The 25,938-nt window shown below is 60.3% G+C and overlaps 3 protein-coding genes across 5 annotated transcripts; 2 read left to right on the top strand and 1 right to left on the bottom strand.

Annotated features, from left to right (window-relative positions):
* Nucleotides 1-1,220: 1,220 nt before the first annotated feature.
* On the bottom strand, nucleotides 1,221-14,867 carry UBQLN4 (ubiquilin 4). 2 transcript variants are annotated; one of them, XM_044379097.3, is made up of 11 exons: nucleotides 14,717-14,867; nucleotides 13,164-13,315; nucleotides 12,591-12,808; nucleotides 11,771-12,033; nucleotides 10,083-10,241; nucleotides 6,457-6,682; nucleotides 5,275-5,414; nucleotides 4,785-4,868; nucleotides 4,558-4,673; nucleotides 4,192-4,446; nucleotides 1,221-2,859 (listed from the first exon to the last, which is right to left on the bottom strand). In XM_044379097.3, exons 1-11 carry the CDS (start codon nucleotides 14,822-14,824, stop codon nucleotides 2,841-2,843), a joined length of 1,740 nt encoding a protein of 579 aa, XP_044235032.1. In that variant the 5' UTR covers nucleotides 14,825-14,867; the 3' UTR covers nucleotides 1,221-2,840. The 2 variants fall into 2 exon arrangements, with proteins under 2 accessions (XP_044235032.1, XP_026340942.1); XM_026485157.4 differs by having other exon boundaries at nucleotides 4,192-4,390.
* A 796-nt stretch (nucleotides 14,868-15,663) lies between these two features.
* Nucleotides 15,664-18,484, top strand: LAMTOR2 (late endosomal/lysosomal adaptor, MAPK and MTOR activator 2). The gene is made up of 4 exons (XM_026485161.4): nucleotides 15,664-15,880; nucleotides 16,077-16,239; nucleotides 17,992-18,081; nucleotides 18,292-18,484. The coding sequence occupies exons 1-4, from the start codon at nucleotides 15,813-15,815 to the stop codon at nucleotides 18,346-18,348; spliced, it is 378 nt and encodes a 125-aa protein (XP_026340946.1). The 5' UTR covers nucleotides 15,664-15,812; the 3' UTR covers nucleotides 18,349-18,484.
* Nucleotides 18,485-18,680: 196 nt separating this feature from the next.
* On the top strand, nucleotides 18,681-25,448 carry RAB25 (RAB25, member RAS oncogene family). 2 transcript variants are annotated; one of them, XM_044379182.3, is made up of 7 exons: nucleotides 18,681-19,040; nucleotides 19,574-19,686; nucleotides 19,777-19,824; nucleotides 22,524-22,719; nucleotides 23,880-24,073; nucleotides 24,645-24,725; nucleotides 25,122-25,448. In XM_044379182.3, exons 2-7 carry the CDS (start codon nucleotides 19,665-19,667, stop codon nucleotides 25,247-25,249), a joined length of 669 nt encoding a protein of 222 aa, XP_044235117.1. In that variant the 5' UTR covers nucleotides 18,681-19,040; nucleotides 19,574-19,664; the 3' UTR covers nucleotides 25,250-25,448. The 2 variants fall into 2 exon arrangements, with proteins under 2 accessions (XP_044235117.1, XP_044235116.1); XM_044379181.3 differs by having other exon boundaries at nucleotides 19,518-19,686.
* Nucleotides 25,449-25,938: the final 490 nt, after the last annotated feature.

Below are 25,938 nucleotides of genomic sequence, written 5' to 3'. Positions count from 1 at the left end.
GATCATTGTGACATTATTCCTGCAAGTCGTCCTTCGGCTTCTCCCGTCCCAGGGCTCCAGTCGAGTACCAGCCGGCCCGGCTTCCTTGCGTCCTGTGCCTCCTCCGTCCTGGCAAATGGAGTTTCCACGTTCATCCTTGCAGCCTGTCTCCACCGGTGCTCGGCTCGGCCGCGTGGGATCCGCGAGTAAGGACAGCGCTCCGCTCGGCCGCGTGGGATCTGCCAGTAAATCCATCCACTGCCACCCTACTCTCCTTGATTCCACTTCCCTGCTCGGCTCTCCACCGGGTCCTTCCACCATTGTGCCACGTCCTGTTTGGTAGTTTCCGGTCTCTGCTGAAACTTCCAAGTTTGGCCTTTATGTTGAAATGCTAAGCGGCCGTTTCCGTCTCTGTCCGTCATTCCAGCCGACGGGATGGCCGTGGGTCCATCCGTTGTCCCTCGCTCCTGCTTGGTCTCGCCGGTGCTTCATTCACCTTCATTGTGGCTGACGTGTCTGAAGATCCTGCCGCTCCCCCCCGAACGCGCGGACATGCTCACCATCTGGGATTATCCGCTTGCAGGTCTGAGGCTCGAGAACTTCCGGGCCACCCAGAACGGGGGCGCCGCTGCAGAATCCATGACTGCTCTGTTCCCACCTCTCCCTCGGGGCCCTGGACCACGTGCTGGATCTGTACAGGTGCCCGGACGCCCCTTCTGTCCCCTAGCTCCCATCCTTCCAGGCTCTCAAAGCACAGCTCAGCCCCTCCGCCGTGTCTCTGAAGCGGCGTTTAGGGCCTTCCCTCCCCGCTGCGTTCCCCACCTGTCTTGTTGGCCCTTTGATGCTTTTTTGTTATTTTCTGTTCTTCTCCCAGCTTTTAAAACTTGTAGCAGAAGTGCTGGCGTGGGACGTCTGGTCCACGTTACCCGAAGCGGGCTCTCCCACTCACAGAGGCCTAGTCCGGAACCTCGTGCACGGGACAACCTCACCGCTAGACTTCCCTCAGTCCGCACGGGCAGCAGGATGAGCCAGAGCTGGCGATGGGGACTGGTGGCATGCAGCCCTTCCCGGCCCTGAGTCCCGCCTGAGGCTCGACCAGCCTCCCTTCACCTTCAACGTCTAACACCTCTGCCAACTGAACCCAACGGCCACGTCTCCAAACCCTGCTTTGTAAAAAGCCCTAGAACCAAGCTGTCTTCAGCCAGCCTCCTCTCCCCCAGAAAACAAACTCCAAGACAGCATGACAACAAAGACCACGTCATTTATTTACAAAGGCCAGTGTGGACGTCGGGGAAGGAGGGGGGAAAGCCACACAGAGATCCTCTCTGGATTGCTTGGGACCCTTTCCCACCTGGACAAGATTCTGCTTCTCTCGCTTCTGTACGCTCAGCCGTGGGTCCTCCAAGCAGCTGGGCTACGCAGCAGGGAGAAGAGGCGGCATGAGCCTTCTCTGCGCTCCAAGAGAGCGACGTCCAATTCCAGATCAAAGGCATGATTGCCGCCCTCTCCTTTCCTTCCTCAAATAGAACTTTCTGGCCTGGAAGCAAACAGTGGAGACTCCAAAGGCCAGGGACTGCAGGGGAGACTCCTGTACTATTCCCCAACAGCAAGGAGGGGAGGGGTGGGGGGGGTGCTGCTCACAGCCCTGACAGCCTTGCAAGGGGTAACTACACTACCCTCGGGTGACACAGCACCCAGGGGCCCGAGGGGCCCAGCGCGCTGGGCTGTATTCCTGCCCCGACTGGCCCTTTTGCCCACTTCTCTTTGGTAGGAGAGAGCTCGGAACCAGTCATTAACAAAGAATCCACCCTCCTGTGCAACTCACGTGCACAGGTGTGCGGGCTTACACCCGCACACACACCCACTGACCCCAATCCCTTCACGTCTTTTTGAGGGGGGCTCAAACCAGTGGTACCTGGGGACACTGGTGGGTCCGGGCCACAGAACCAGTAGGAGCCCCTGTGAGCCCCGTCCTCCGGCTCAAATTCTGTTAGCATCTCTAGGCCTTCTCTGCCAGGCCTGCGCCTGTGCTCTCCCACCTAAAACAGCTACGAGGGCTTCCATTCCCTAAGTGTCAAGTCCAACTTCTGAGCCTTTGACCCAGGTCATTCACCCCGTTCCCTTCCTCCAGCACATCTCCACAGGGCTGGTCCAGGGCTTGTTAGTTCCTTGTACAGAGACCGCGGTCGCTTCCCCCTTTAGACAGGGAGGACAGGCATCTTCCTCTCTCAGGACATCCCAACAAAGCCTGGATGAAGGGACCAGGACAGGGGGTGAGGAGGAAAAGTCAGCCTGTCCACCTGCCCCTCCCTCTGAGTGTGTGACCCCGGCACAGATCAGGCTGCGGCGGGAGGAGGGGGCGGAGGGAAGGAAGAGTCCCTGCAAGTAACCATACAACAAGCCCTGGTGGTCCACGAGGAAGACCCCGTCCGTGCAGAGCAGATGGCAGTCCCCCTGCCAACCCCGTACCGCCACCGGGACATCTGCAGGCTGCACGAGACGGCAGCGGGCCAGGAGCTGGGGCCGGCCCGCTTAAGCAGGACCTGGACAGAAGACTCCGTAAGAGATGTGCAAGTGAAACCAGAATTCTCAGAGCTCTGGGGCCACGCCCGTGCCCCTGAAGCCACCCTGCTGTCTGGAGAGGACGGGGAGAAGATGGGGACGGCAGGCACAGAGGGCAGGGGCTGGCGCCCAGGGAGGGGAGAGGCGGGCGGCACGGCCGAGCGGTTAGGAGAGCTGCGAGCCCAGGAGTCTCTCGATGGCTGCGTTGACATCCCCTCCTGTGGCAATCAGGGCCTGCAGGTTGGCCTCGCGGTTGATGAAGCCCATGGAGTTGAGCTGTTCCAGCTGCTGCTGGAACCTCACTTCCGGTGTCTGCACCTGGAGGGGACAGGCCTTATGAGGAGGGCGCGGGCCCACCCTGGGCCCCCCCGAATCTGAGGCGCACAGCGGGGCGACGGGAAGCAGGTCTTCTCGCACATCCTCAGGTCAACCAGAGGGCAGGGAGGGCTGAGCTACCAGCAGGGGCAGGGAGCCTGCACACCCCAGGTCACTACGCGACTGTGTAACAGAAGCTGGGCGTCCTTCTGGACATTTCAAGGTAACAGATCAGCCCACGTTCCTAACCGCTTTCCATCAGCCCTCTGGAGATGTTCGCGGCACCCCAGAAGCCGAGCGCTCTGCGGTCAGGGAGACGCGTGCTCTCCCCGGTCTCCAGGCCGTGTTCACACAGAGCCTCAGGAGAGGCCGAGAAGGGCCCGGGAAAGAAAGAACCTGTTGGGTTTTGCTTAGCCAATCAACAAACCCAGTTATTTACAAAAGAGAAGGCTTTTCGTTCCTGACACTCCTGTGAACGTCTGGAAATGCTTCCCCGAAGGCTGCGAGGCGGCAGGAGCCCAGCTCACGCCCGGCCACTCAGAGCCGTTAGGGGCCCAGCCATGTCAGGCCACCAGCCTCTGACAGGACGCAGGCGCCGTCCACGGAAGGAAAGGATGTGCCCCGAACGTGCGAGAACCTTCTGCAGTGTTCTGTGCTGCTTCTCGCCATAGGCCCGGACCCCGGAGACGCCGGGTGCAAGCCTTCCACAGCGTTCTGCACACACGGCCTTGCACAGAGCGGGGAACGCTGGTGTGTCTGTTGAAAGGCTTTTCCCAGGGCAGTTACAGAGAAAGGTGAAGGGCCTCACCTGAGGTCAATGCTACCCCTTGCCCAACGCCCTGGCCTTGACTTTGTGACCCAGGGCTCCGGGGACCTCCCGGCCCAGAGCCTCCTCCCCTGCCTCAGAGCTGGCGGCCACTTCCATTCCGGCGAGTGCGCCGGGACAGGCGCCCATGCTGGACACGGGTCCAGGCGCACGTTCAAGAGCCGCACACCCCGGTCTGCATCTCGGCTCCGTGACCGACTCCCGGGCTGTGTGACTCCGAGCAAGCACGTCACCTCTCTGGGCCTCCGTTTTCCCCTTTCATGACAGAGCCAGCAGCTTCCTGACAAGGCTCCTGGGAGGCACCAGAAGACGCTCAGCACGGCGCCCGGCAGCCCGACGGGGCGGTCACTGTTCTCGGCTCCATTTCACGGCCACGGAAACGGAGCTCAGGGAAGGCGGCAACCTGCCTGAGGCCAGCAAGTGCCCGGGGCTGGCTGCCTCCCTTCCGCAGCTCCGCCGCACGGCGCCAGGGAGGCCCGGGGTGGCGAAGGCACCGCCGCCCTGCATACCTGCGAGCTCCCGCCGCCACCGGCCAACAGCTGGACCATCTGCTGTACGAGATGCTGCTGAGCGCTGGAAGCCCCCGCGGCAGACGCGGCAGGAGACGCGGCAGGGGGCGCCGGCGAGGAGGTGGGGGCCTCGGGTGCAGACCCGGGGTTGCTGCCTGCCGGGGGTGCCGGGGTCCGGGACATCCCAAAGGAGCCAAGGCTGCAGGCAGGACAGACCAAGAGATGAGCCGCTGAGAAAGGGAGGGCACATGAGGTCTAGAAGGAAGGGCGGAGGGAACAGGAGAGCAGACCCTCAGACACGCGATGGCTGCGGGAAGCACCCGGGGAGGGGGCCCGAAACTTGCTGCCCCCCACCACAACCCTTACCTGGGTACCAGCCCGGGGGCCTCGGTCTGCAGGGTCTGTAGGCCCTGCTGGATCTGTAAGAGCGCCTGCATGGCCCGGGGGTTGGTGAGGACAGAGAGGGACTCCGGGTTCTGCATCTGGTGGGAAAGGGCACAGGAAGGCCATGGGAGTGGCAGGACGGAGGAGGCCACCCCAGCCCCAGGCCCGAGCTCTGCCCCGCCCTCCCACCTGCTGTCGGACCCACTCACTTGCTGGAGGAAGACCGGGAGCTGAAGGCGGAGCTGCTCCTGGAGCTGGGGGTTCCCCGCGAAGAGCGGCACATTCACCATCATCTGCCGGGGTGGAGGCAGCAGGGGAGACCTGGGCCCGCCCACCCCAAGAACCCCCACGGCCTCCCGCGGCACCCCCACCACGGCGGGAAGTGTGGCTCTTGGGGAACCCCGGAGGCCGACGTGGGGCAGTGAGAGGAGACGGAGCCACACTGGGGCGAGCCGGGGCATGCAGTGCCACGTCTGGCATTGACAGCAGTGCGCGAGTCCACAGCGCTCAGCCTGCACCGCGCCGCGTACTCGTATGAACGCACTGAACCGGCACGAGTCCGAAGGGGGAGCCGCTGCCCTGAGCGCTCACAGGAGGACAAACTGAGAGGCTCAGCTCGGGGGCGGTGGGCCTGAGACTCACACCCAGCAGCCTGGCTCGGGGCTGATTGGACCGCGCTCCCCCGTGGCAGCTCCGTACCTGGGCAGCGAAGTCGGGGTTCTGGGCCAGCGTCTGCATCATGCTACGCATGTAGGGGGCTGAGAGCACGTTCCGCATCAGCTGGGGGTTTTCAGAGATCTGCTGGAGGAGGGCCTGCATCTCTGGGCTGTTGAACACCCCTGGCATGAGGAGGAAAACAACGGAACAGGAGAAAAGGGGTCCAGATGGAAACCAGATGCTGCCGCCCTTCCATCTCCCTCCTGCCAATGCTGACTGGTTCCACAGTTCAGAAGGGCAGCCGTAGCATGGGCCCCCAAGCACGGGGGCGTGGGTCCCTGTCCCTCTGGCTTGGCCCCTCTCCCGGCTGCTCTGCAAAGGACACGCCGGTTGAAACTGGGATCTCGTTCACGCCCCCCGGACTGCTCTTGCCACAGGCTCAATGTCAGGGTTGGAAAGGGCCCGACAGAGGTCACGTACACTCATGGTTTGACACTTGTCTTGTGGCAGCAGCCCTTTCCTCAAACCAGATCTCACTCAAAAACCAAGTATGCCAACGGTCTGCTTAGAGCCTGGCAGGATGGCTGGAGCCCCTCCCTCTTGTTCCTTCCTCCTCCTGGGGATGGTCCAGACACCCCAGCACTGGAGTACAATTTTAAAGCCATGGATCAGGTTCCAATCCCTGATTTTAAAATAAGCACCCAGAGGGACTTTGGGATCAAGGTGCCCCCCCACCCCCGCCAGGGCACAGAGAAATCAGGGCATCTACCAAAGACACCCCCAGGATCATATGCACGGTCACACTACAGATACATGGGGCCTCCCCAAGGGTTGTGCAGTGCATAACCCCCACTTCTGTCCATGGCAGCTCTGCACATCCATCTCTCCCAGCCTTATACCTGCCTGCCCCAGGTGTGCCCCGGGTCCTCCCCTACACGCTCCTCCCCAGTCCAACCCACTGACGCTGGACAGCTGGACAGCACGGCTGCAAGAGCTTAGCAGGTGGGGTCGGCCCTATCTGTGAGCCATTACTCAGGCTGCTCCCAGGAACAGGAGACACGGCCCAAAGCACCCTGCAGCCTCTGAGGCTGCACAGCCCCTTCCGTGGCTTCAATACCGTCTCACCTGTCTTTAATATTCTGGAGCAGTGTAAGCCCCATGCAGTCCTGGGGCAGAGGGACCACCCTGGTGACCCCACTAAGCTCCTCCCACCCCAGGACATACCTGACCCCAGGCTAGCCGCATTGATCCCAAAAGGGTTCGAGACTGTCGGGTGCACCTGGCTGGTCCCCGATCCTCCGGTGCCCTCCCCCCCGGACCCGGGGGCCTGGGAGGTGGGGGGCGAGGGGCTCCAGGGGTTAGGGAGGGGCTCTCGGTTCTCAGTCCGCAGAGGCTGGGAGGACGAGCTGTCGGAGTTCCCGGCCAGGGAAGAGAAGGGATTGTTGCCGAACTGGGAGGAGGGAAAGGTTCTGGGTTAAGGACTGAAACAGACCAGGGGTAAGGGCCAGGCCCTCTGGGTCCTCTCACCTAACAGCCTCCCCTCCCTGGGAAAGGGACAGGGGCCTGAGACCCAGGGCAGCTCCCAACGGGCAGCTCCCCCCTCATCCTTCAGGGTGGGGGCTGGCCAGGGCTGGCGACCTGGTCACAACACCGCTCGGATAACTGGAAACTTCCCGTCTCTCCCAGTGGCTCTGAACATTTGGTCTCTCGTCTCCCCTGGGCCCTGTGGTACTTTACACGCACCCTTCCCTTGTGTAATGCCGTATCTGTCCCCTTAGCTCTTAAGGGGCAGAGACAAGGTCCTCTTTGCAGCCCTCCCCTGACACTAGCAGGTGCTCAGTTAACAACTGTTGGCTTGATGGCAGCTGGCTCTACCTCAGCCCCGATCTGCCTCTAGGCGTCCCTTTTCCCAGCCATCTGGGTCCAACACCCACTCCCCAGAACCCCCTCCTCCCCAGGTCCCCAAGATGGCATTCTGTCTGCCGCGGTGCAGACAGCGGAGCCCGTCGGTGGAGCACGTCTCTGGCCGAGCATGCCCTCCCTCCACTGCGTCCCCCACACCGTCTCCTCTTCCTCGGCCTCCTTCCTTCAGCTAAACAGCCCCCCTCAGCACCAGGCTCCCTGCTGTGTCACCCAAGGCCTGCACCCCATTTACGGTGTGCTGTCCAAGGCAGCCCCGGAAGTTCCTTCCTCCAGATCCACCGCACCCAGGAAAGAGCTCTGTGCAGGGGCATGCTTGCTGACGGAGTCCACACCTTACGCCCCTGCTCAGACTCCCACTCCTGAGGTCCCGGCTAGTCCTCACCTAAGCAGGAGGTCCCTGAGAGCTTCAGCCTCTCCTCACCATGGGGCTTCCTGCTTCTTCAAAGCCGGTCATGGGGACCAGAGCTCACCCAGGACCCTGTAGCTCTGAGCTGTGCCTCTTCTGCTTGACCAGACGCCTGCTGACGACAGGCCAGCAGGCCAGGGTCTGCACACCACAGCCTAGGGCTCTGGCCTTGCTTCCGATGTCCTGTCCTGGGGACCCACCACCGCTGGGTTCCTGGTACGCTCTAGGGCCCGAGCCTCTTTCTGACCTCCCTCCGACAACGGCTGCCATTTATTGAGCACCTACTACACGTCTGGCACATTTATTCTAATGTTTACAACAGCCCTCCAATATACCAGTTCTCAAAGTGCGGTCCTGGGACCCTGCAAGGCTGAACACTGTCTTTATCGTTTTGAGGTGCTATCTGCCTTTTTTCACTTTTGTTGTCTTCGCGAGCGTTCAGTGGCCTTTTCCAGAGGCTACATGACAGGTGACATTGCAACAGACAGAATGCAGAAGCTGAGCTGGGAGTCCAGCCATCCTGCAGTAAAGCCAGACGTTAAAGACGTCTGCAAAAATTAAAACAAGGCCACCCTCCGCTCAAGTTTTGTTTAGGAAAATGAAGTTATTTTTTCAAAGAATATGCCATGTATGTCAATGTGTAGTGGATTTACTCTTATTTTAAAGCGAATTAATAAACATTCCTTACGTTTCTCAGTTTTAATTTCAGATTCAGTGAATATTGGGTCCTCAGCAATTCCTAAGCATGTAGGGTGGTCCTGAGGCCAAAACGATCGAGAACCACTACTTTAACACGCCGCCTCCAGTCTGAAAATGTGGAAGCTAAGACTCAGAAAGGTAAAGCAACTCACTTAAACCCGCACCCCTAGAAATGCTGGCACAAGTATCCGAACACCGGTTTGCTGACGCCAAATCTCCATGCTCCCAACGGCTCTGCAGCCTGGTGTGCATCAGAATTAGCCAGAGGGCTTGTTATAAGCCTTTCTCAGCTAGTGGATTTTTTTTTTAACCAGGTGCATGCATTACTTTGATATAATTTTCAATTAAATAGTTAAATGTAATTTAAAATAAATAAATTCCTTTTGTCTTTATATAATTTTTTATTAAAATAAATTCTTTAAAAAACTCGTAGTTGATCCCTACAAGCCCTTCTAAAATTTGAAAGAGCAGTGTCAAGAATAACCAAGAAGACGTTGGAGAGTAAGGTGGGGGGGGGGGTTTACTCTACCCGATGCCCAGACTTAATTAAGACCATGTGGTATCACTGTAGGGACAAACAGACCAACGGGTCCCTGCAGAGTCAGCAAGGCGCACAGTTACTTGTGGAGACCTGCTGCAGGCCAGCGGCCTCGGGAGCAAGAAAATCTGTTGGGATAGCATGAACCACTGAGGATGTGGGGCTTTTTCTCTTCCACCAGGAAAAAGTAACATAGGATGCCACCCTCCCACCGGGGCACTGGTTTGGGGGGTGTTCAGTATAGGAAAACCCATCAAGCTGCACACCGATGATACGTGTGCCTTTCTGAAGCTATATTATTCTCCAATAAGACATTTTCTAAACGTTTTGAAAAAGCAAGTTAAAAATTATATGAACAGCACGATACCACTTCTATGAGGTTTAAAAATATGCAAATCAATGCTGTAGGTTATTTATGGATACAAACACAGGCCCTCAAAGCAGCAAAATGGTAAACACCAACTTCATGGTGCCGGTTCGCTTTGGAGAGGGAAAGGGGTAAAATGGGGCAGGGGCACCGGGAGGCTGCAATTCGATCTGTAACGTCTTATTTGCAAATATTAAACATGTCCAGGAAACTCTAAAAACCACTAACACTAGTCACCTCTGCGGTGGACAAGAGGTGGCTGAGAGATGGAAATAGAAGGACTCCTTTTGTTTACTTTGTGTAACTTCGGAACTTTGAAGTGTGTAAGCGTATAATGTAGTGTAAATTAAACTTAAAAAAAGAACCAAAAGGCACCGAAGCTATTTATGGCAACACGCTGGGGCAATGCTGTATCCTTGTCTATACTCTTTATATATTTGCAAGAATTCATAAGGCACTGTCACAAGTGCGTGTTCCCAAGCCTGATTCCTGAGACTGAGTCACTAAGTAGCTCAAAGGTGGGGACGAGGAGGCTCATTATGGATTAGCTCCCTGCGTGATGCTGATTGAGGCGACCCGTGGACCACACTTGAGACGCACTGTGCTGAGGGCGGCCATCTCACCCCAGGTCTGCCCCCAACCTTCGAGGCCCTGGTGCACAAGGCTGTCAGATCCCTCGGATGCTACACCCCCCCCCCCACATCCCCAGGGAATTCTGCTACCTCCCGCCCCACCGCCTCGGTCCCATGCCAAGCTGGACCACCCCTGCCTATGCCATGAGAAGTGCTTCCAAGCCCAGGCCCATCCCAGAGGGCCGCAACAGAAAAGAGAAGCAGGGAGCACGCCGGGCTTGCCTGGGTCTGGGGGAGGGACTCCTGAGCCCCACCAGCCCTCCCACAGCCTGGCCCCGGCCCCACCTGCTCCCGGGCAGCACTGAACATCGGCTCTTGGATGTCGGTGTACATGCGGCGGAGGGCGTTATACCCCCCAGGGATGCTCTCCAGGTTGCTCAGAGCCCGGTCCTGGTTCCGCATCATTTCTTGCATCATGGCTGGATTCCGGGCAAGCTCCATGGTCTAGCGGAGAAGGGAGAGACGGGAAGAATCCTGAAACCAGGGGAGCACCAAGCTTGGACAAGGGTGGGCCCTGAGGAGGGGTCTGCATCAGGATTAGGGGCCAGGGCCAGGAACTGCCCAACAGGGGCCGCGGGTCAGATAAGTCAGACTTTTTTTCTCTACGGTCACCTTGGCTCCAACCCTGCCTTCCCGTGGCTATTCCACTAGGCTTTCTGTACCGCGGTACAATGATCCCAGATGGGGTGAGGGCACGGCTCCCCTTCCTCAGGTTCAGGGGGCCCGCACCAGTGTCAGGGAGCGAAAGGAAACTGAGTAAGAATGGACACGAGAAAGAGGAGGAGGCAGCAGAGGAAATCAACATCTATTGAGCGCCTGCTACATACAGATGCCTGGCAAAGCAATGTACACAACTGACGTCTTGGGATCACCACGATACTCGTGCCAAGGAGGTGTTTCTGTCCCTATTCTGCACATGAGAAAACGGGCAGAGACTCTTGAGGACCCATAGCAGTGAGTGGTGGGCCAGGTCTCGAGGCCAGGTTGGTCTGCCTGCCCGACTTACTGTGGCTCCTGGCAGACGACCACAAGTCGGGGAGGGAAGGCATTCAAGCCAGGACGGTGCCACCAATGCCCTCTAACCCCGGCCCTCGGTTTCTGCCCGGCCAGACCTTGAGAAACCCAAGGACGGGGGCTTTCCCTTTGGAGCCAACAGCTCGGTGTCAGGAAGGGCTGGCCCGTGTCAGCGCCCGGAGACTTGCAGTCCTTGACGCAGACAACCGCACAGCTCCTTCCTGACCACACCCGACTGGGGATGCCTTCCCTGTCCTTATTCCCAAGTCCTTTCCGCACCTGCCTCCCCGAAACACCTGTATGTCTAAGACGGAACCCTGACTCCCTACCCTGTAACTCCTTCACTCACTACGTGTCTGCTAGGGACCGCCACACACCAGGCACACTGCTCTGGACCGTGAAGAAACACTGGCAAATCCTTGCGCTGAAGGAACTTACCTCCCAGTGAACCCAGACGGGTACCCACAGCTCTGCCGACATCATCTACCCTCGTCCCTCGGTGCAGCGGGCCGGGAGACACAGCTCCTGGAGGCCAGTACAGAACCGCCTCTCGGGGTCTCCGTCAGCCTCCGCCCCTGCCCAGCCCCAGGGCTCCCCGAACACCCCACTGCCTTTCACTTGCTGTCCCTCAGCCCTGAACACTCTCTTTTTCCTCCTCTGGGTCTCAGCTTGGGTGACACTTCCTCCAGAGGCCTCCTCTGAGCCCCCCTGTGCTCCCGGGGGACCCTGCGACTATCTGTACGACAGCACCGACCACGCCACGTCATCACCGCACACTTGTTCGTCCCGCTCCCCTTGAGACCACAAGTTCCGGACAGCGAGGCCTATACCCCCAGCGTTCGCCACGTGCTGCTGAGTGAGTCGGTCCACGGCCACGCCGAGGCAGGACGAGGCGGCACGGCTGGGGCCCTCTGGGTGGGTGTCCCACCCGACCCCACCCCGCCTTCCCTCGCACCCACCTGCCTCATGAGCTCCGGGTTGTTGAGCATGTGGCTGATTTCAGGGTTCCGCTCCATCAGCTGCTGCATCTGGGGGTTGGCCATGATCATGTGACGCATCAGGTCGGGGTTGGACATCATGTCCTGGACCAGAGGGTTCTCCATGATCTGCGACAGCATCTCGGGGTTGGACATCAGCTGTCTCTGCATCTGCTGCTGCAGCTCCATGAAGTTGGCGGAGCCCAGGCCCAGGCTGCCCAGGCCCAGGATGCCCCCGAAGCCAGCTGCGGGGAGGGCCGGGGTCACGGTCGGCAGCGAGACCCTGCCCCCGCCGGGCCACAGCCACTGCAGGCAGGTGTCTGCGACGGCCCTGTCTGCTCCTCGCACCTCCCCTTTCCAATCCCTCCCCGGCCCCAGCCCTGCCCCACTGCGGGCAGAGAAGGGAGCCCGGTCCACCTCGACCTCTCTGGCGGCAGAGGCCGGGCACAGCACAGACAGGCTGACCAGGGGTGGCCTGCTGAATGAGCAATAAATACTCCTCAGCTGGCTGCTGCGGGACCCCCTTGTCCCCAAACGCCAATACCCTCATCCTGCGTTCCCCACACCCCAACCCCGTTCTGTCCCTCCCTCCCAATGCTCATCCATGCTCCCATCCTCTGGGAGACCCTGGTAGACTGGTTTCCTCCCCAGCTTCGCCCAAGTACCAGTGTCTGGAATCCCATATCCAGGGGTCCCCCATCCCCATCAGACCAGGAGCAGGGGGCATGCTGCTGCCTCCTCTTGGCTCTCACCTACTCCCTAGCCCCAAAACAGGCCTGTGACCTCCTCCCCAAGGGCTTACAGAGTATGGATGCAGTGGCGCTGGGGGGTCCCTCCCCAGTCCCTGGGGAGGGACCCCCCCCACTGCTCCTGCGGCTCCCACCGCCAGCATCTGAGGAGGCGCTGCCAGAGGTGGAGGGCTGGGCAGGGGTGGCGGGTGAAGTGGGCGTGGTGGAGGGTGCCGAGGCAGGGTCTGGAGTGGAGGAGGGGGAAGCAGTGGCAGCAGCTGGATCTTGAGCCCTGAGGACAGAGAAACGAAGCCCAGCTGAAGTGAACAGGAAAGGGAAGACAAGGATTTCCTTCTGGCGCAGCTCCTGCCCTAACGTAGGCCTGAAGCAACCCTCAGGCGGGGGTGGGTGGTGCTGGGGGCAGGCGGGAAATCAGGCGGAGGGAGGAACTAGTACCATCTGCCTTCAGGGCGTTCTGGGAGAGGTAGCCGAGGTTCCTCTCCCCTGAGGGGAGACTGCAGGGCTGCCTAGCAATCCCTCCCTCCGAGAGCTCTCAGGGTACAGGTGAGCGACAGGTGAGAAAGTGAGGACCGGATGGGAAAATCAGGCCCAGGCAGCAGCTGGATCCGCTCCTGTCCCGGACTTACTTCTGAGGGGTCTTGATGACCAGATGGACAGTGAGCCCATCCTTGATGCCATGCTGGTTCAGTGTGTCCCCGTCCTTGAGGATCTTGCCTGCGAAGATCAGGACCAGCTGATCCTGCTGGGCCTTAAATTTCCTGGAGATCTCCTCTTTGAACTGCGATCAAGAGGCAGAGGTCACGGCAGAGTTTCCTTGGCCTCCACCCACCAGGGACCCTGCCCTGGGTCTGGGAAGTGCCCTCTGCAGTCTAGAACCTATCCATCCAGCTGCAGTGAGCAGCTCCTTTGTTAACCAAAGACATGGACCAGGGACAGGCTCTGTCTCGCTCAACCCCAGAAGGCTCAGCCAGTTCCCTACGCCTCCCGCCTCAGTCCCTCCCCCCAGCTCCCTGTGACTCTCTGTCCCAATTCCTCCAGCAACCTTGGACCCAGGCCTGTCTCCCTACAGCCTTCGGTTCTAGACTCCAGGTTTCCCTGCCTATGCCCAGCCTTCTTGTAACAAGCACAACACACAGACCCCAACGACCTCTAACAGCAGCGACTACTCAGGAGTTCAGAGTCTCAGTCCTGTGAGATAGATATGAACTGTCATCTCCACTTTCAGGACGAGAAAACTGATCATCAGAGCAGTTCCATGACATCCCGGGCGGACTGGAAGTCAGGTCTCGACACCAAAGCCCTGGCTCTTGACCCAATACATGGCCTCTCAGCTAAGGCGGATTTCAAAGTGAGCTCTGCAAGGCACAGGATGTAAATTCCGGAATGCAGTCATTTTATAAGGGGGCAGGGGGCAGCGATGGCACTACAGACTGGCCCAGGGAGAGTCAGACTCTCCAAATCTATCAGCTCTCCTCCGAAAACCAAACCCGAACAAACCAAACCAGGACACGCTCAGTGAAGAGTGCACTTGCTAAGCCGGGGCAGCTTCCAGATCCCTTCCTTCCAACCAGATGGCCTATCTGAAGCCCCGCCTATGAGAAATTCTGCAGCAGCCACAGGGGGTGGCGAGCACAGGCAATGTGCCCTCATCCGCTCACCCAACACACTTTTATTGAGCACCTACTGCACGCCGTAAGTCCCGGAGGGACCGAGGGCCCACCGTAACCACCTCGATTTGAAAAGGTAGGACAGATAAGAGCGGAGGGAAACGCTCCCCCAGCGCCCCGCGCCCCAGCACCCGGGGGCGCCCCTCGCCCGCTCCCCTGGCGCAGCACCGAACCCGGAGACCGTCCGGCCGCGGCCCCTCGAACCCCCGACCAGCGCTCGGGGCGCACGCTGCCCTCAGACCCGTAGTCCTTCCCCTCCCCGGTGCAAGGTGCCCCCTCCCCGCTCTCCGCCACGCCCCCAACGCAGGCCACAAGGCGAGCCCCGGCCTCGAGTCCGCCGCACGCGCCGAGCTCGCCGCAGCCGCCTCGCAGGACGCCCCCAGCCCCGCTCCTCCCCTCCCGCCCCTCCGAGAGCCTGCGGGGCCCCCGCCGCCCCGCCCGCCGCCCCGCCGCCTCGGAGCCTCCCCTCTCTCCGCAGACCCCTCCTCCGCCAGCCTCGCCGCGCGTACTACCTCCTTGACGGAGGCTCGATCGCAGATCACAATTTCCTCCTTATCCTTGGGGGTCTTGACGGTGACCCGAATGGGGGGCCTGCCCTCGGCCCCGCTCGGCTCCGCCATGCCGCCGCCTCCACCCGGCCGCCCGCCAGCCCGCCCCGGCTCCTCCTCCTCCCCGCCCGGCCGCCCGCCCGCCCGGCCGCCCGCCCGCCCGGCCGGCTCGGCTCCGGCCTCCGCCCCTCCGCCCCTCCGCCCTCCCCTGCCCTGCCCTCCCCTCCCCTCCCCGCGGCCGCGCCGCCCTCCGGACCAGCTGCGCCCACAGCGCCCCGGGCGGCCTGGGGGGGGCACTGCAGCCGGGGGTCCCGGGCCTTGCGGGGCGGCGGGGGTGGGGGGGCGGGGCGGGCTCCCCGCGACAGCCCGCGGCCGGTCCTGCCCAGCCGCCTCCGCGGGGACCCCCGCGAAAACGCTGTGTGCCTGTCGCCGCCGCGTTTTTCCGGTTCCCGGGCCTGTCCCGACTTGGACGCTCAGTTCCCCCACATCTGGACGTCCACTCGAGGTCTCACCTCTAGGACTGCCTATGCCCCCGGAGGTCCTGCCTGCACGAAGTCTACTAAGTACGGCTCCAGAGGCCTTTCTGAGCCTTGGTCATCTCACACGGTCGTGCATAACGTAGGCAATTGCTCTGGAAAGTAACCAAACGTGTGCCTGACAAATACAGGGATTTCTTTTTTCAGTTATTGGTCGTGGACTGTCAAGCGGGCGTGCTGACTCTTCTCTCCCCGGGTGGCGGGGGGTGGGGGAGTGGGTTGTTAAACGTCCTTCCAGTCCTGCCCCTGTCCCTTCGCTCCCGCTCTTTTTCCCCCAGCAACCGCATGGTTCCCCCGGGAAAGACGAACTACACTTCCCAGGGTGCGCCGCGAGGCCACACGGAACTACAACTCCCGGCGCCTCCCGCGGCGGGGCGGTATTACGTCGCCACCCCAGAGCCGGGCCGGGACCTCCGGGTCGCGCGGCGTTCCGAAGCGGCCGGGAGCTCGGGGAGGTCCCCGCGGAGGCCCGCGGGAGGCGGCTCGGGGGCTGGCGCGGAAGTCCGGGCCTGGGAGCCGCAGGCATGCTGCGTCCCAAGGCTTTGACCCAGGTGCTAAGCCAGGCCAACACCGGAGGTGTCCAGAGCACGCTGTGAGTGCGGCCGGAGGACGCGGGCGGCGAGCCCGCGGCGCGCACGGGAGGGGTTTCGGGGAGGGAGGAGGGCAGAGGGGTCGCGCTCTGCCTAGACCCCTGCTTTCTGGAAGCGCCCCGGCGGGAGGTGGGACAAGAGCACAGGCGTTTTCTCGCCGCTCCGAGCACGTCCCTGTCCCTTACTGCCGCTCGCCAGGCTGCTGAATAACGAGGGATCTCTGCTGGCCTACTCCGGTTACGGGGACACGGACGCCCGGGTCACCGCGGCCATCGCCAGCAACATCTGGGCCGCCTACGACCGCAACGGGAACCAAGCGTTTAATGAAGACAATCTCAAATTCATCCTCATGGACTGCATGGTATGGAGAGGGGAGCCACTCCCTCTGTCCCCGAAGGGAATCCCCATGGGGCGACCTGGACCCCATCCTGGATGGTTGGAGGGGCAGGGACAGGGTGTCCGAGGGCTACTAAGAGTTGGTTTGCTGCAGCATTATGGTAGGTAGGGCCCTATGCAGCAAGTGGGGGTGAAAGGGAGCCGGGGACCCACGTCTGCCAGGGCTTCTGGGCTCAGCTGGCCCCTTGTCATTCATGGAGCCCTGGGTAAGTCACTTAAGCTCTCTGAACTTTCTTACCGCCTCTAACTCAGGAACAGTAATACCCCCCAACAGGAATGCTCGCACGCAGGCTTATGGTGAAGATCAAAGGGTGTAAACCGTACAGTGTTGTCACCCCAGAGTCACAGGCTCACAGAAGCACAGCAGAGTCTCCAGGCCCTAGGCCCGTCCCTTCAGTTTACAGAAGAAGCAGCTGCTGTCCAGAAAGGGGAAGTAGCCGTTAGACTGTGAATTTCCGGGAAACAGAAACTGTCTCACTCGCCTTCTTGTTGGTTCGGCCAACACATGTTTAGGTCCCTGCAGAGCTCTCAGGGATTAGGGGGAAAGTAGCAAACAGGACAAAAACTTCAGGCCTAACTTCTCATAGAGGCTCATGGTTTTACGTGTGCTGTAGAATACATATGTAAGTCAACACTAGGATGTGAGATACCGAGAGTGCTATGCGAAACGGAAGTGAGGTGGGTCACGTATCAGGGACAGTCTCACTGAAAAGGTGACATTTCATTAAAGATCCGAACGAAGTTGGCAAGCCGTATGGCCGTCTAGGGGAAGAACATTTCTGACAGAACAGCAAGTGCAAAGGCCCTGAGGTGGAATAATGTCTGGTCAAGGATCAACAAGGTTGATGTAGCTGGAGCAGCATGGGAATAGGGGAGGTGAGTAGGAGGCGAGGCCAGAGAAGCAGGGAGCTCAGCACCTGGCTCCCAGCACACAGCAGATGCCCAATGAAAGTTTGCTGAACCAAACTGAAAAGGCCCAAGAGTGAACTCTTCCCAAAGGATTTCCACGGTCACGGGGATGACTACCTCCTCCTCACACCACGCCCAACCAAGGATGCCATCTCGGTTCTGCTGATGACTCCTGCTTGGTGCCGAAGCTAGAGTCGGTGCTGTGGGGCAGCAGCTTTCCAACGTCTTGTCCACACCGCACCCATAAGAATAGCAGCGAAGTCAGAGCCCACACCCCCCGACTAAAACAAACATGCAGTGTACTCTGTTTTTCTTCTTTTTCATGCTGACCCACCTCCTTTGTTGATTGGACCCTAGAGTCAGACTTGCAATTTGGAAAAATTTTACCGTGGGAAAGGAGAACTGTACATGGGGTTATTTGCTCCCACGTTCCTTACGGGGTCTTTGGGGTGAACCCATGATAATGACATCACCCATTTGGATAGGCCTTTGCAGTTTCAAAACTCCCTCCTGTGTACTACATCCTCACCAACTGGGATGAGGTAGGGGTCACAGAAAGAGAAACCAAGTTTCTGCGAGGTTGAGTTTCCCAGGGGAGGCTGGTTAGTCAGGAGCTGTGCTGACCCTGGAATCTGAGCTCAGGACCCTGCGTCCAGGGCTGTGGCCAGAGCCCCTCATCTGAGGCTCCTGCCATGCCCAGGGCATGGAAGGAAGAAGATGATAGTCTCTCTGAAGAGGAGCCCTTGGGGAAAGAGAGGGCTGAGGGTGCCAAGCAGAACATTACATCCCACGATATCACCCCCACTAGGAGGGCCGTGTCGCCATCACCCGGGTGGCCAACCTTCTGCTGTGTATGTATGCCAAGGAGACGGTGGGCTTCGGGATGCTCAAGGCCAAGGTGTGTATGTGCCCATCGCTCTACGACCGTGGGCCCAGCGTTTGTGCTCTTCACTGTCCACTGCCACCCCACCACCTTCCTGGAGTCAGCTGTGGGCCGACTCCCAGGAGTGGGTGGGGGCGGGGTGCTCAGCAGCGGGAGTCGGCCTGGATTGGGGATCCCTCTAGTGGCATACCGCGTGCGGGCCTGATTTCTCCTCCCCTCTTGCAGGCCCAGGCCTTGGTGCAGTACCTGGAGGAACCCCTTACCCAAGTAGCCGCCTCATAATGAGCCTTGGCTGAAGCTGGGGTCAGAAAAGATAAATGACCATTTGGAGGGGCAGGGCCCCCTGGGGAAGCCTTTTTGGGTGGTGGGGGGAAGGTGAGACTTTGTGTTTTCCAAGAATAAACTTGAACTCCTGTCTTACGTGATGACTGCTTTCTTGAACGGGAGGAGCCCAAGGAGGTGGAACGGAGCGGGGATTGCTTAGGAGACTCTCGAGGGCCCGCCTCTCACCTTGCCCTCTGACAGCTGGGGCGTCTCGGTGGCATGGCCCAGCCCTACCCCTCTGAGCAGAAGTTCAGCCACCTGATGGGCGCACCTTTGTGGGTACTCTCAGAGGAGCGGCAGACTGGTGGGGGTCCTACTGGACAGCAAGAATATAGGGCCCTGCCAGGCCGGTGCCGTTCAGTCTCAACTTTGGGGAGATGCCTTTTCTGCTCTTGGGGGTGGAAGAGTGTGCACCAGCCACCGACCAGGGCCACCCCATGCTCACACGGACCCTCCAGATCTTGAAACCCTTTGCGGGCAGTGTGGCTTTACTGTGAACCCTCAGATCCCGCCCTGTGCTTAAACTGCTCACGCATCTGTCTGTTTCTGCTCCAGGTTTCCCCTTACCCTGGGTGTGTAGAGCAGGTCTGGACAGAGAGCTACCAGCCCCTAGCCCGGTGCCATAGGAAGGGACCCGTCCCAGGGCAGAGGTAGGTGGCGAGTTTCAGCTCCACCCAGGGTGAGGAACGCTGCCCATCCCAGGCCCTGGGCTGTCGGGAGGGGCAAAAGTTGCTGTGTCCACAACACAGCTCCCAGAATTCTGCACTGTGGCAAAGTGATTGGCACCTGTCAGCACCAGCCTCTCGCCCCAGCAGCCCTTCCCCTGGTGCCCCCAGTCACCCCCCACCAGAGGCTCTGACAGAAAAGCAGGAGGCCAAGCAGGTTTCTGCTCCCTGAGAGGCTAGCTCTCACTCACTGGGGGCTGCCCAGGTAGGTCCCTGGTCCCAGGAGCCCTAGCACCGTGCACTCAGCCCTCAGCTGGCTCTCTGGAGGTCCTGTGCCTGTCCCCGCGCCCTCCCACCCCCAGCCTGCCCGCCCACCCCACTGCGGGAGCACCGGCTAAGAGCGGACACTCAACCTGCCTAACCTGTCTGACGTCATCGTCTCTCCACCCACCTGGGCCCCAGGTCTCCGCCGCCTGCTCTTCCTGTTCTCAGCTTCCGTCCTCCTGGCTTCCTTGCAGCACCCCCACCTGCCAGAGCTGAGCCTCCCAGGCCCTGCCTAGCTTCAAGTGGGCCCTCAAGCCTCTGCCTGCGGAAGTTTCTTTACCCCCAATGAGAGGAGCGGCAGATCCAGGTCTCTGGAGAGCCGAGGGTTGAGGGCGTGGAGGCAACGCGGAGTCCTGTCACCTCTGCCCCTAAAGACATTTATACTCTCCATGCGCAGCCAGGATGGGGAACAGAGCCGAGGAAGATTATAACTTTGTCTTCAAGGGTGAGTTGGGGTCTGTAAATAGAGAGACCGTGAGAGCCAGAGAGCGTCCCTCCTGTCTTTTTACCTGTTACTAGGACCCTCCCAGGGCCCATCATTCCTTTGGAGAAGAAAGCAAGCTGCGGGGAGGGGGAGGGTCTGCTTCCTGGGGCAAAAGTTCTGGAGCCGCCTGAGGGCTCTACTCCTGCAGATAATGATGGTGATCGCTCCCTGGCGGGGCTAAGTTAGGCCCCTCTGCTCCATTCACGAAGGAAGCCCACATCCTTAGAATTGCCAAGCACCGCAGCACAAGGGACGGAGGTCAGACTTCAGAGAGGACTTCCCTCCTGAGAAGAGGGAATAACCTTGAAAGGAAGAAAGTCCTGTTTCTGGGTGGGTGTGCAGGAAAGAAGAGAAAGGAGAGCTTTGTCCGTTTCAGGGTGAAGACAGGGAAGATGTCATAGAACAAGAGCAGGGTCTAATAGAACCTGGAAGACTCCGAGGGCTGGGGCCTTGTCTGCTGTCCCTTGGCAGCCCCTTTGGGCCCAAATACCAGGCACAGGGTCACCTTGGCTGATCCTGGAAGTATGCATGCATCTTTCCTGCTTCTTGACCTCAGCCCCTGCGATGGACCCCTGTAGACCCCAGCCCCCACGCACCCCCACTTCCACGTCTCCTTCGGGGTAGGGTGGACTGCAGAGCTGTGATTCCCTGTGCCACCACCCCACTCCCTGCCTCTCCCAGCCTAAGCCCCACCCTCACTTGAGCTGGGACGCAGGCCACTCCGGTTGGGGAACCAGTACTCCGGGCCTATGTCTCAGGAAGGGGAGGCTGGGGCGGCACTGCTACTAGTAACTGCCCTTTCCTGAGCGCTTCTCTGTGCCAGCCCTGAGCCCATCAGTCTCCATAACGGCCCCAAAACCTATCTGTCCTCTTGCAAGCGTAGTAGGCAGGAGCCAGGCTCGCTGTCCAGATCTCAGCTCTGTCGACTAGTTCGTGCAGGTGGGGGTCTCCAGAAGCAGATACTGAGAAGTTTGGGGTGTAAGTTGTCTAATCTGGCTCAACACCAGTGAAAGGAAGGGAGAGGAGATGCAGGGAGAAGCCAGACTGCAACACAGGGTCACAGAGCCTCGGGCAAGGGCGGCAGGCGCTGTGCTGCGCTCACCTTGCTTGGGCACCCGAGGCAGGCGGCCCCAGAGCGGCTGCTGTCAGCACTAGGGCAGGAGCCGAGGAGGGAGCTGGCCGCAGGGGGCTCGTCCTTCCTTGAAGGCAGAGCGAGGTGGGGGGCACACCTCTGTTTGCGAGGCCAGCCGCACTGGCTGGTACCAGCCACATCCCCCCCAAGTGTTTGTTTTGCTGTCCTGTAGAAATGGGATTGTGATCACGGTACTTGCCTCCTGGTGCTGTGGTGGGGGTTAAAGGAGCCAATAGGCGTGAGGCTCTCAGGGTGTGCCTGGCACATAGTAGGCGCTCAACCACTGTTAACACCTAGTGTCTCCGTTTTACGGATGACGATGAGACAGTGAGGAGCTGACAAGTGGTCACAAAGTCAACGCTCAAACCCAAGTCTGGGGGGCTCCAAAGCCCTTGCCCTGAGCACCCTCTGGGCATGAGGGCAGGGCTAGGAGCCCACCCACTGGCAGGGGTGAGCGGGATGAGGTTCCCAGCAGGGGGGAGGCAGGGATACACACCCACCCACGCCCACACTGCTCCCAGCTCCTTCCTGCCCTGCACACCTTTGAGGGGGCTTTCTAGATTTTATAAACAAGGAAACTGAAATGTAGAAAAGCTGAGTCGCTTGTTCAAGGTCACTAGCTAGTGAGAGGCCGAGTGGGGGACCGGCGCCCTGAATATGTGGCTCCCAGGGCGCCAGCCTCATGGTCCTCCTGTAGTCCTCCTGTTGGCTCTGGGTTGTGCAATGTGTGGGTCGTCCTTGCATCAGACCCCTTGCCCTACTCCAGCCCCCAGCTCTGCTGTGGTGGGTAAAGCTGAGCCCTGGGTGCTGTGCACCAGCCCAGAGGCTCTTCACGGCCTCCCCAGTAGACCCCGGTCCCTGGAACCCCAACAGTGAAAGCACCGGCCCGCTGGCAACAGTCAGCCTGGGCAGTATCTCATTTACTTCTAACAATAATCCGCGAAATAGATAGTATTGTTATTCCCATTTTTCATGTGAAAACGCACGTCAGGGTAGGCCCGTCCAACACCTGGCCCTGTGTCCTTCCTTGGGGACAGCGGGATCCTAACTTCTTACCCCCCCTGAACTTTCCTCCCTCCCCCGATGTGTCACCTGCCAAATGTTCTCCCCACATTTGTGTTCGCATGGCAGCTTCCTGCACGCACGCACACATGCCGAGCCTCCCCGTCCTCACAGCTCAGACACAGACAGGCACAACGCTGTCACACGGGCTAGTCCAGAAACATGTTCGCTCCCCAGACCTACAGCCCTGTCCACATCCACACACCCTGCCAACCTCATAGCCCCTCAACACCGACACCCACAAACAGCCCGAGGAGGCGCCCATCACCAGAAGTGCAGGCTGACTGCACAGACCTGACCAAGAACCTTTCCAGGCCTGCAGCCCGAACTCTTGGCCCCTCACCTGGGAAGTCTGGAAGCCTCTGCCAGGAGGCCTGGCTCCTCCCGCGGTTTCCTGGGCTCGGCTCCCGTTCCCGTTCCTGATGCGTGGACCCCCGATCTCAGCCCTGCCTCTCCCCTCCTGCAGTGGTGCTGATCGGCGAGTCGGGTGTGGGGAAGACCAACCTGCTGTCCCGGTTCACGCGGAATGAGTTCAGCCACGACAGCCGGACCACCATCGGGGTCGAGTTCTCCACCCGCACCGTCATGCTGGGCACGGCCGCCGTGAAGGCTCAGATATGGGACACAGCTGGCCTGGAGCGGTACCGAGCCATCACCTCCGCGTGAGCCCGGGCTGGGGGCGCTGGGGAAGTTGGGGAGCACCTCCGGAGGAGAGGCTGCGGGGCCATGTGCTCCCTGGGTGGATCCCGGGACTCCGTGGCCCGGTGAGCCCAGATGCCGAGAGCCACATGGCCTGAGGCAGGATACAGTGGTACCAGCTGCCAGAGCGAAGAGCCCCAGCCTCTGGGCCACTTCCCGAGCCTTTGCTCCATGTCCAGGGAGGAACGAGGCACTTGCCAGTGGGCATTTGGTGTAAGCCTCAAAGTACTGTAGACCTAAGATGCTATAATTAATCCCTGCTTAATACAAGAACTCGAGGCTCAAGCAGGGACGTCCCCCATCCCGGGTCAGACTGTGGGACCGAGAGTGGCCTCACTTCTGCTTTGCACTTGGCACCCCGTGCCGTTTCAGCGCACACCTGGAGGGCTGGCCCCGGAGATGCGTCTTATACGCACAGGAGGCGGAGGCCCCGCCTAGCAATTCCCGGTCAGCGGCAGGCCGGCCGTGAGCAGGGTAGTCTCCGTGTGCGATGGCGGACGGCACCTGCCGACGGGGCAGCGAGCAGGAGTTCAGGGTCCAATCACACACACGCTCAGCACTCTCGGCCTGGTCACCGGAGCTCTTACGAGCCTCAGCTGACCCCGCAATAAATCGGGAACAATCAGTCAGCACAATCCGGATGGTAGATGGTAGATGGAGAAGAGTGAGGCTGGACGCTCGCAGGGATGCCTCAGATGGTCAGCTCTGGGACTGCTGCGTGGGGTGGGCATTTAGCTGGTCCTAGAAAGACACGGCCACGGGACAGAACGGGCACTGTGGCGCGGAAGCCACGTGAGGAACACCCCACTGAAGGTGGGCGTCCGAGAGGCCGAGTTGACTGGGGCCCCAGTGCACCTGGGTGGACAGCAAGGGCTAACATCAGCACAGAAGACCCAGGGAAGTGGTGGCAGAAAGGCAGGAGGGAGCCAGTGGTTTCAGAGAAGGAGGGGCTGCTTTAGAGTCCTCCCCCCCGTACCTGTAGCCCCAGAGGGCTCAGCATCAGGCCCAGAGGCTGGAGTTGCCCCGACCAGATGTGGGTCCCTGGACCTCAGCTTTCATATTTCCCCATCTCTGGTACTCACCTCTGACCTTGCCTCTGTCGCCCCCTCCACCCCCCGCCCAGGTACTATCGCGGCGCGGTGGGGGCCCTGCTGGTGTTTGACCTAACAAAGCACCAGACCTATGCCGTGGTGGAGCGCTGGCTGAAGGAACTCTATGACCACGCCGAGGCCACGATCGTGGTCATGCTCGTGGGCAACAAGAGTGACCTCCAGCAGGCCCGGGAGGTGCCCACTGAAGAGGCCCGAATGTTCGCCGGTGAGAGCTCCCCCCCAGGCCGGCCTGTCCCCTCCAGCCCAGCCCCTGTGCTCCAGCTCCCGCCTCCCCAGCCCCTGCTCCTGCCCTGGGGTCCCCTACCTGCATCGCATCTTCCTCAGAGTCTCCCAGACCCGCCTCTCCGTCACCCTGTGTCCCTCATCCCGGTCCCACCACTTGCCCCAGGGTTGTCTTTATGGGCAATTATTTGTCGTTGACTTTAAGGCAGGCCACTCTGTGAAGCTCAGGGATCCAGGGTGTGACAGGTGCGCTCCCCACGACCTGCTGCAGTCACGCTTTCCCCAGGAGGCCTCTGGGGTCAGAGGCAGCAAGATGCAGTGGTTAAGGGTGCAGGTCCCATGGCCCAGCCTCATGTCTCCTGGCCAGTCCTTTGTTCAGTCTCTCTGTGCTGCTGGGCTTCAGCTTCCTCTTGCGCGAAAAGGGATCATATCCAGCCCTACTTCACAGGTGTTTCAAGCACGAAATGAGCTACACATGCCGGGGGGTTAGCACATTGCAAATGTACACAGTAAACATGAGGTAAATATTATTATTGTGTTTCCCTTCCTGCCAGAAAACAATGGGCTGCTATTCCTGGAGACCTCGGCCCTGGATTCCACCAATGTTGAGCTGGCCTTCGAGACTGTCCTCAAAGGTTAGAGCCCCTGCCTCGATCTGGCAGCCCCATTCCATCCCCGCAGCTTCTGTGGGCAGTGGTGGGAATGCAGACGGCCAGTCCTTGCCCACCGCCAATGATTCCTCAGTCCCTCCGTGGGCCCCCAACCCTCTCAGAGCCTCCCTAGTGCCCCCTGCCTCTAAGCCTGAGGCTGGGGGGAAGGAACCAGAAGGCCACACTTCCCGGGGAGCTAAGGATTAGCCCTTCTCCACCCAGGTAAGTAGAAGGGACCCAGGTGCCCAGACTCCACTTCCTTCCAGCAAAGCCTCCTTGAAGTGTGGTCGCACGCCGTCCTCAGCGACGCCGTGCCATGTGTGTCGGGGGAGCGTGGGCTCTTGGTCTTCTGACCCCGTCACTGCCCTCCACCCCCCTCAGAGATCTTCACCAAAGTGTCCAAGCAGAGGCAGAACAGCAGCCGGACCAACGCCATCACTCTGGGCAGCGCCCAGGCTGGGCAGGAGCTGGGCCCTGGTCAGAAGAGGGCCTGTTGCATCAGCCTCTGACCCTGGCTAGCGCCCGCCCTGCCTCCACTGGCCTTCTGGTGCCCCACTCCCACCCCAATCCCCAGGACCGTTCCCTGGCCTGTGGGTCCAGATGTCAGAGTAGCCCCACAGACCTTCATGTTCCCCCGACCCCCATATCTCTATTACCTGTGCCCCCCCCCCAGATTGGCCTTCAAATAAAGCTGTGTTTTGTACCAACGCCTGGCCAGCCTGCTGCCTCCCATCCTTGTCTCCCCTTCACCTCTGGCCCCTCTGAGCTTGTGTTCCCCTCCCCCACCGCCATCCTCCCCACCACACCCACTGCCCCCCAGGGCCAGCTGCCTCTGGAGTCCTGTGGTCTGGGGACAGTGCCAAGGGGGAGGGAGGTGCCCACCCTTCCCTCTGCCAACCCCCAGGGCAGGTGGGGGAGGGAGGACAGCATGGCCAAGAGGGGGTATCTGGAAGGAGAGACAAAGGAAATCACCGTCAGGCACCATCTGGTGCCTAGGGCCCCGGTGCCAAGAACTGAGGTCACTCCAATGCCAGGGGTGAGGGAAGGAGGCAGGGGGAGGTGTTGGAGAGAAGGGGAAGTCAGGGCCAGCCCTGTCTGCGTGGGCCTGGGAGGTGGAGGGTCCAAGCCTCCTACCCAGTTTGCAGCCTGACCCCCAGAGAAACAGGAGTGTGGGGTATAGGGATGGACTGAAGCTGCT

This window comes from Ursus arctos, unplaced genomic scaffold (assembly GCF_023065955.2).
Source record: "Ursus arctos isolate Adak ecotype North America unplaced genomic scaffold, UrsArc2.0 scaffold_2, whole genome shotgun sequence".
Taxonomy (NCBI): domain Eukaryota; kingdom Metazoa; phylum Chordata; class Mammalia; order Carnivora; family Ursidae; genus Ursus; species Ursus arctos.
Note: the sequence above shows the minus strand (reverse complement) of the source record. Positions and strands in the feature narration are given on the sequence as shown.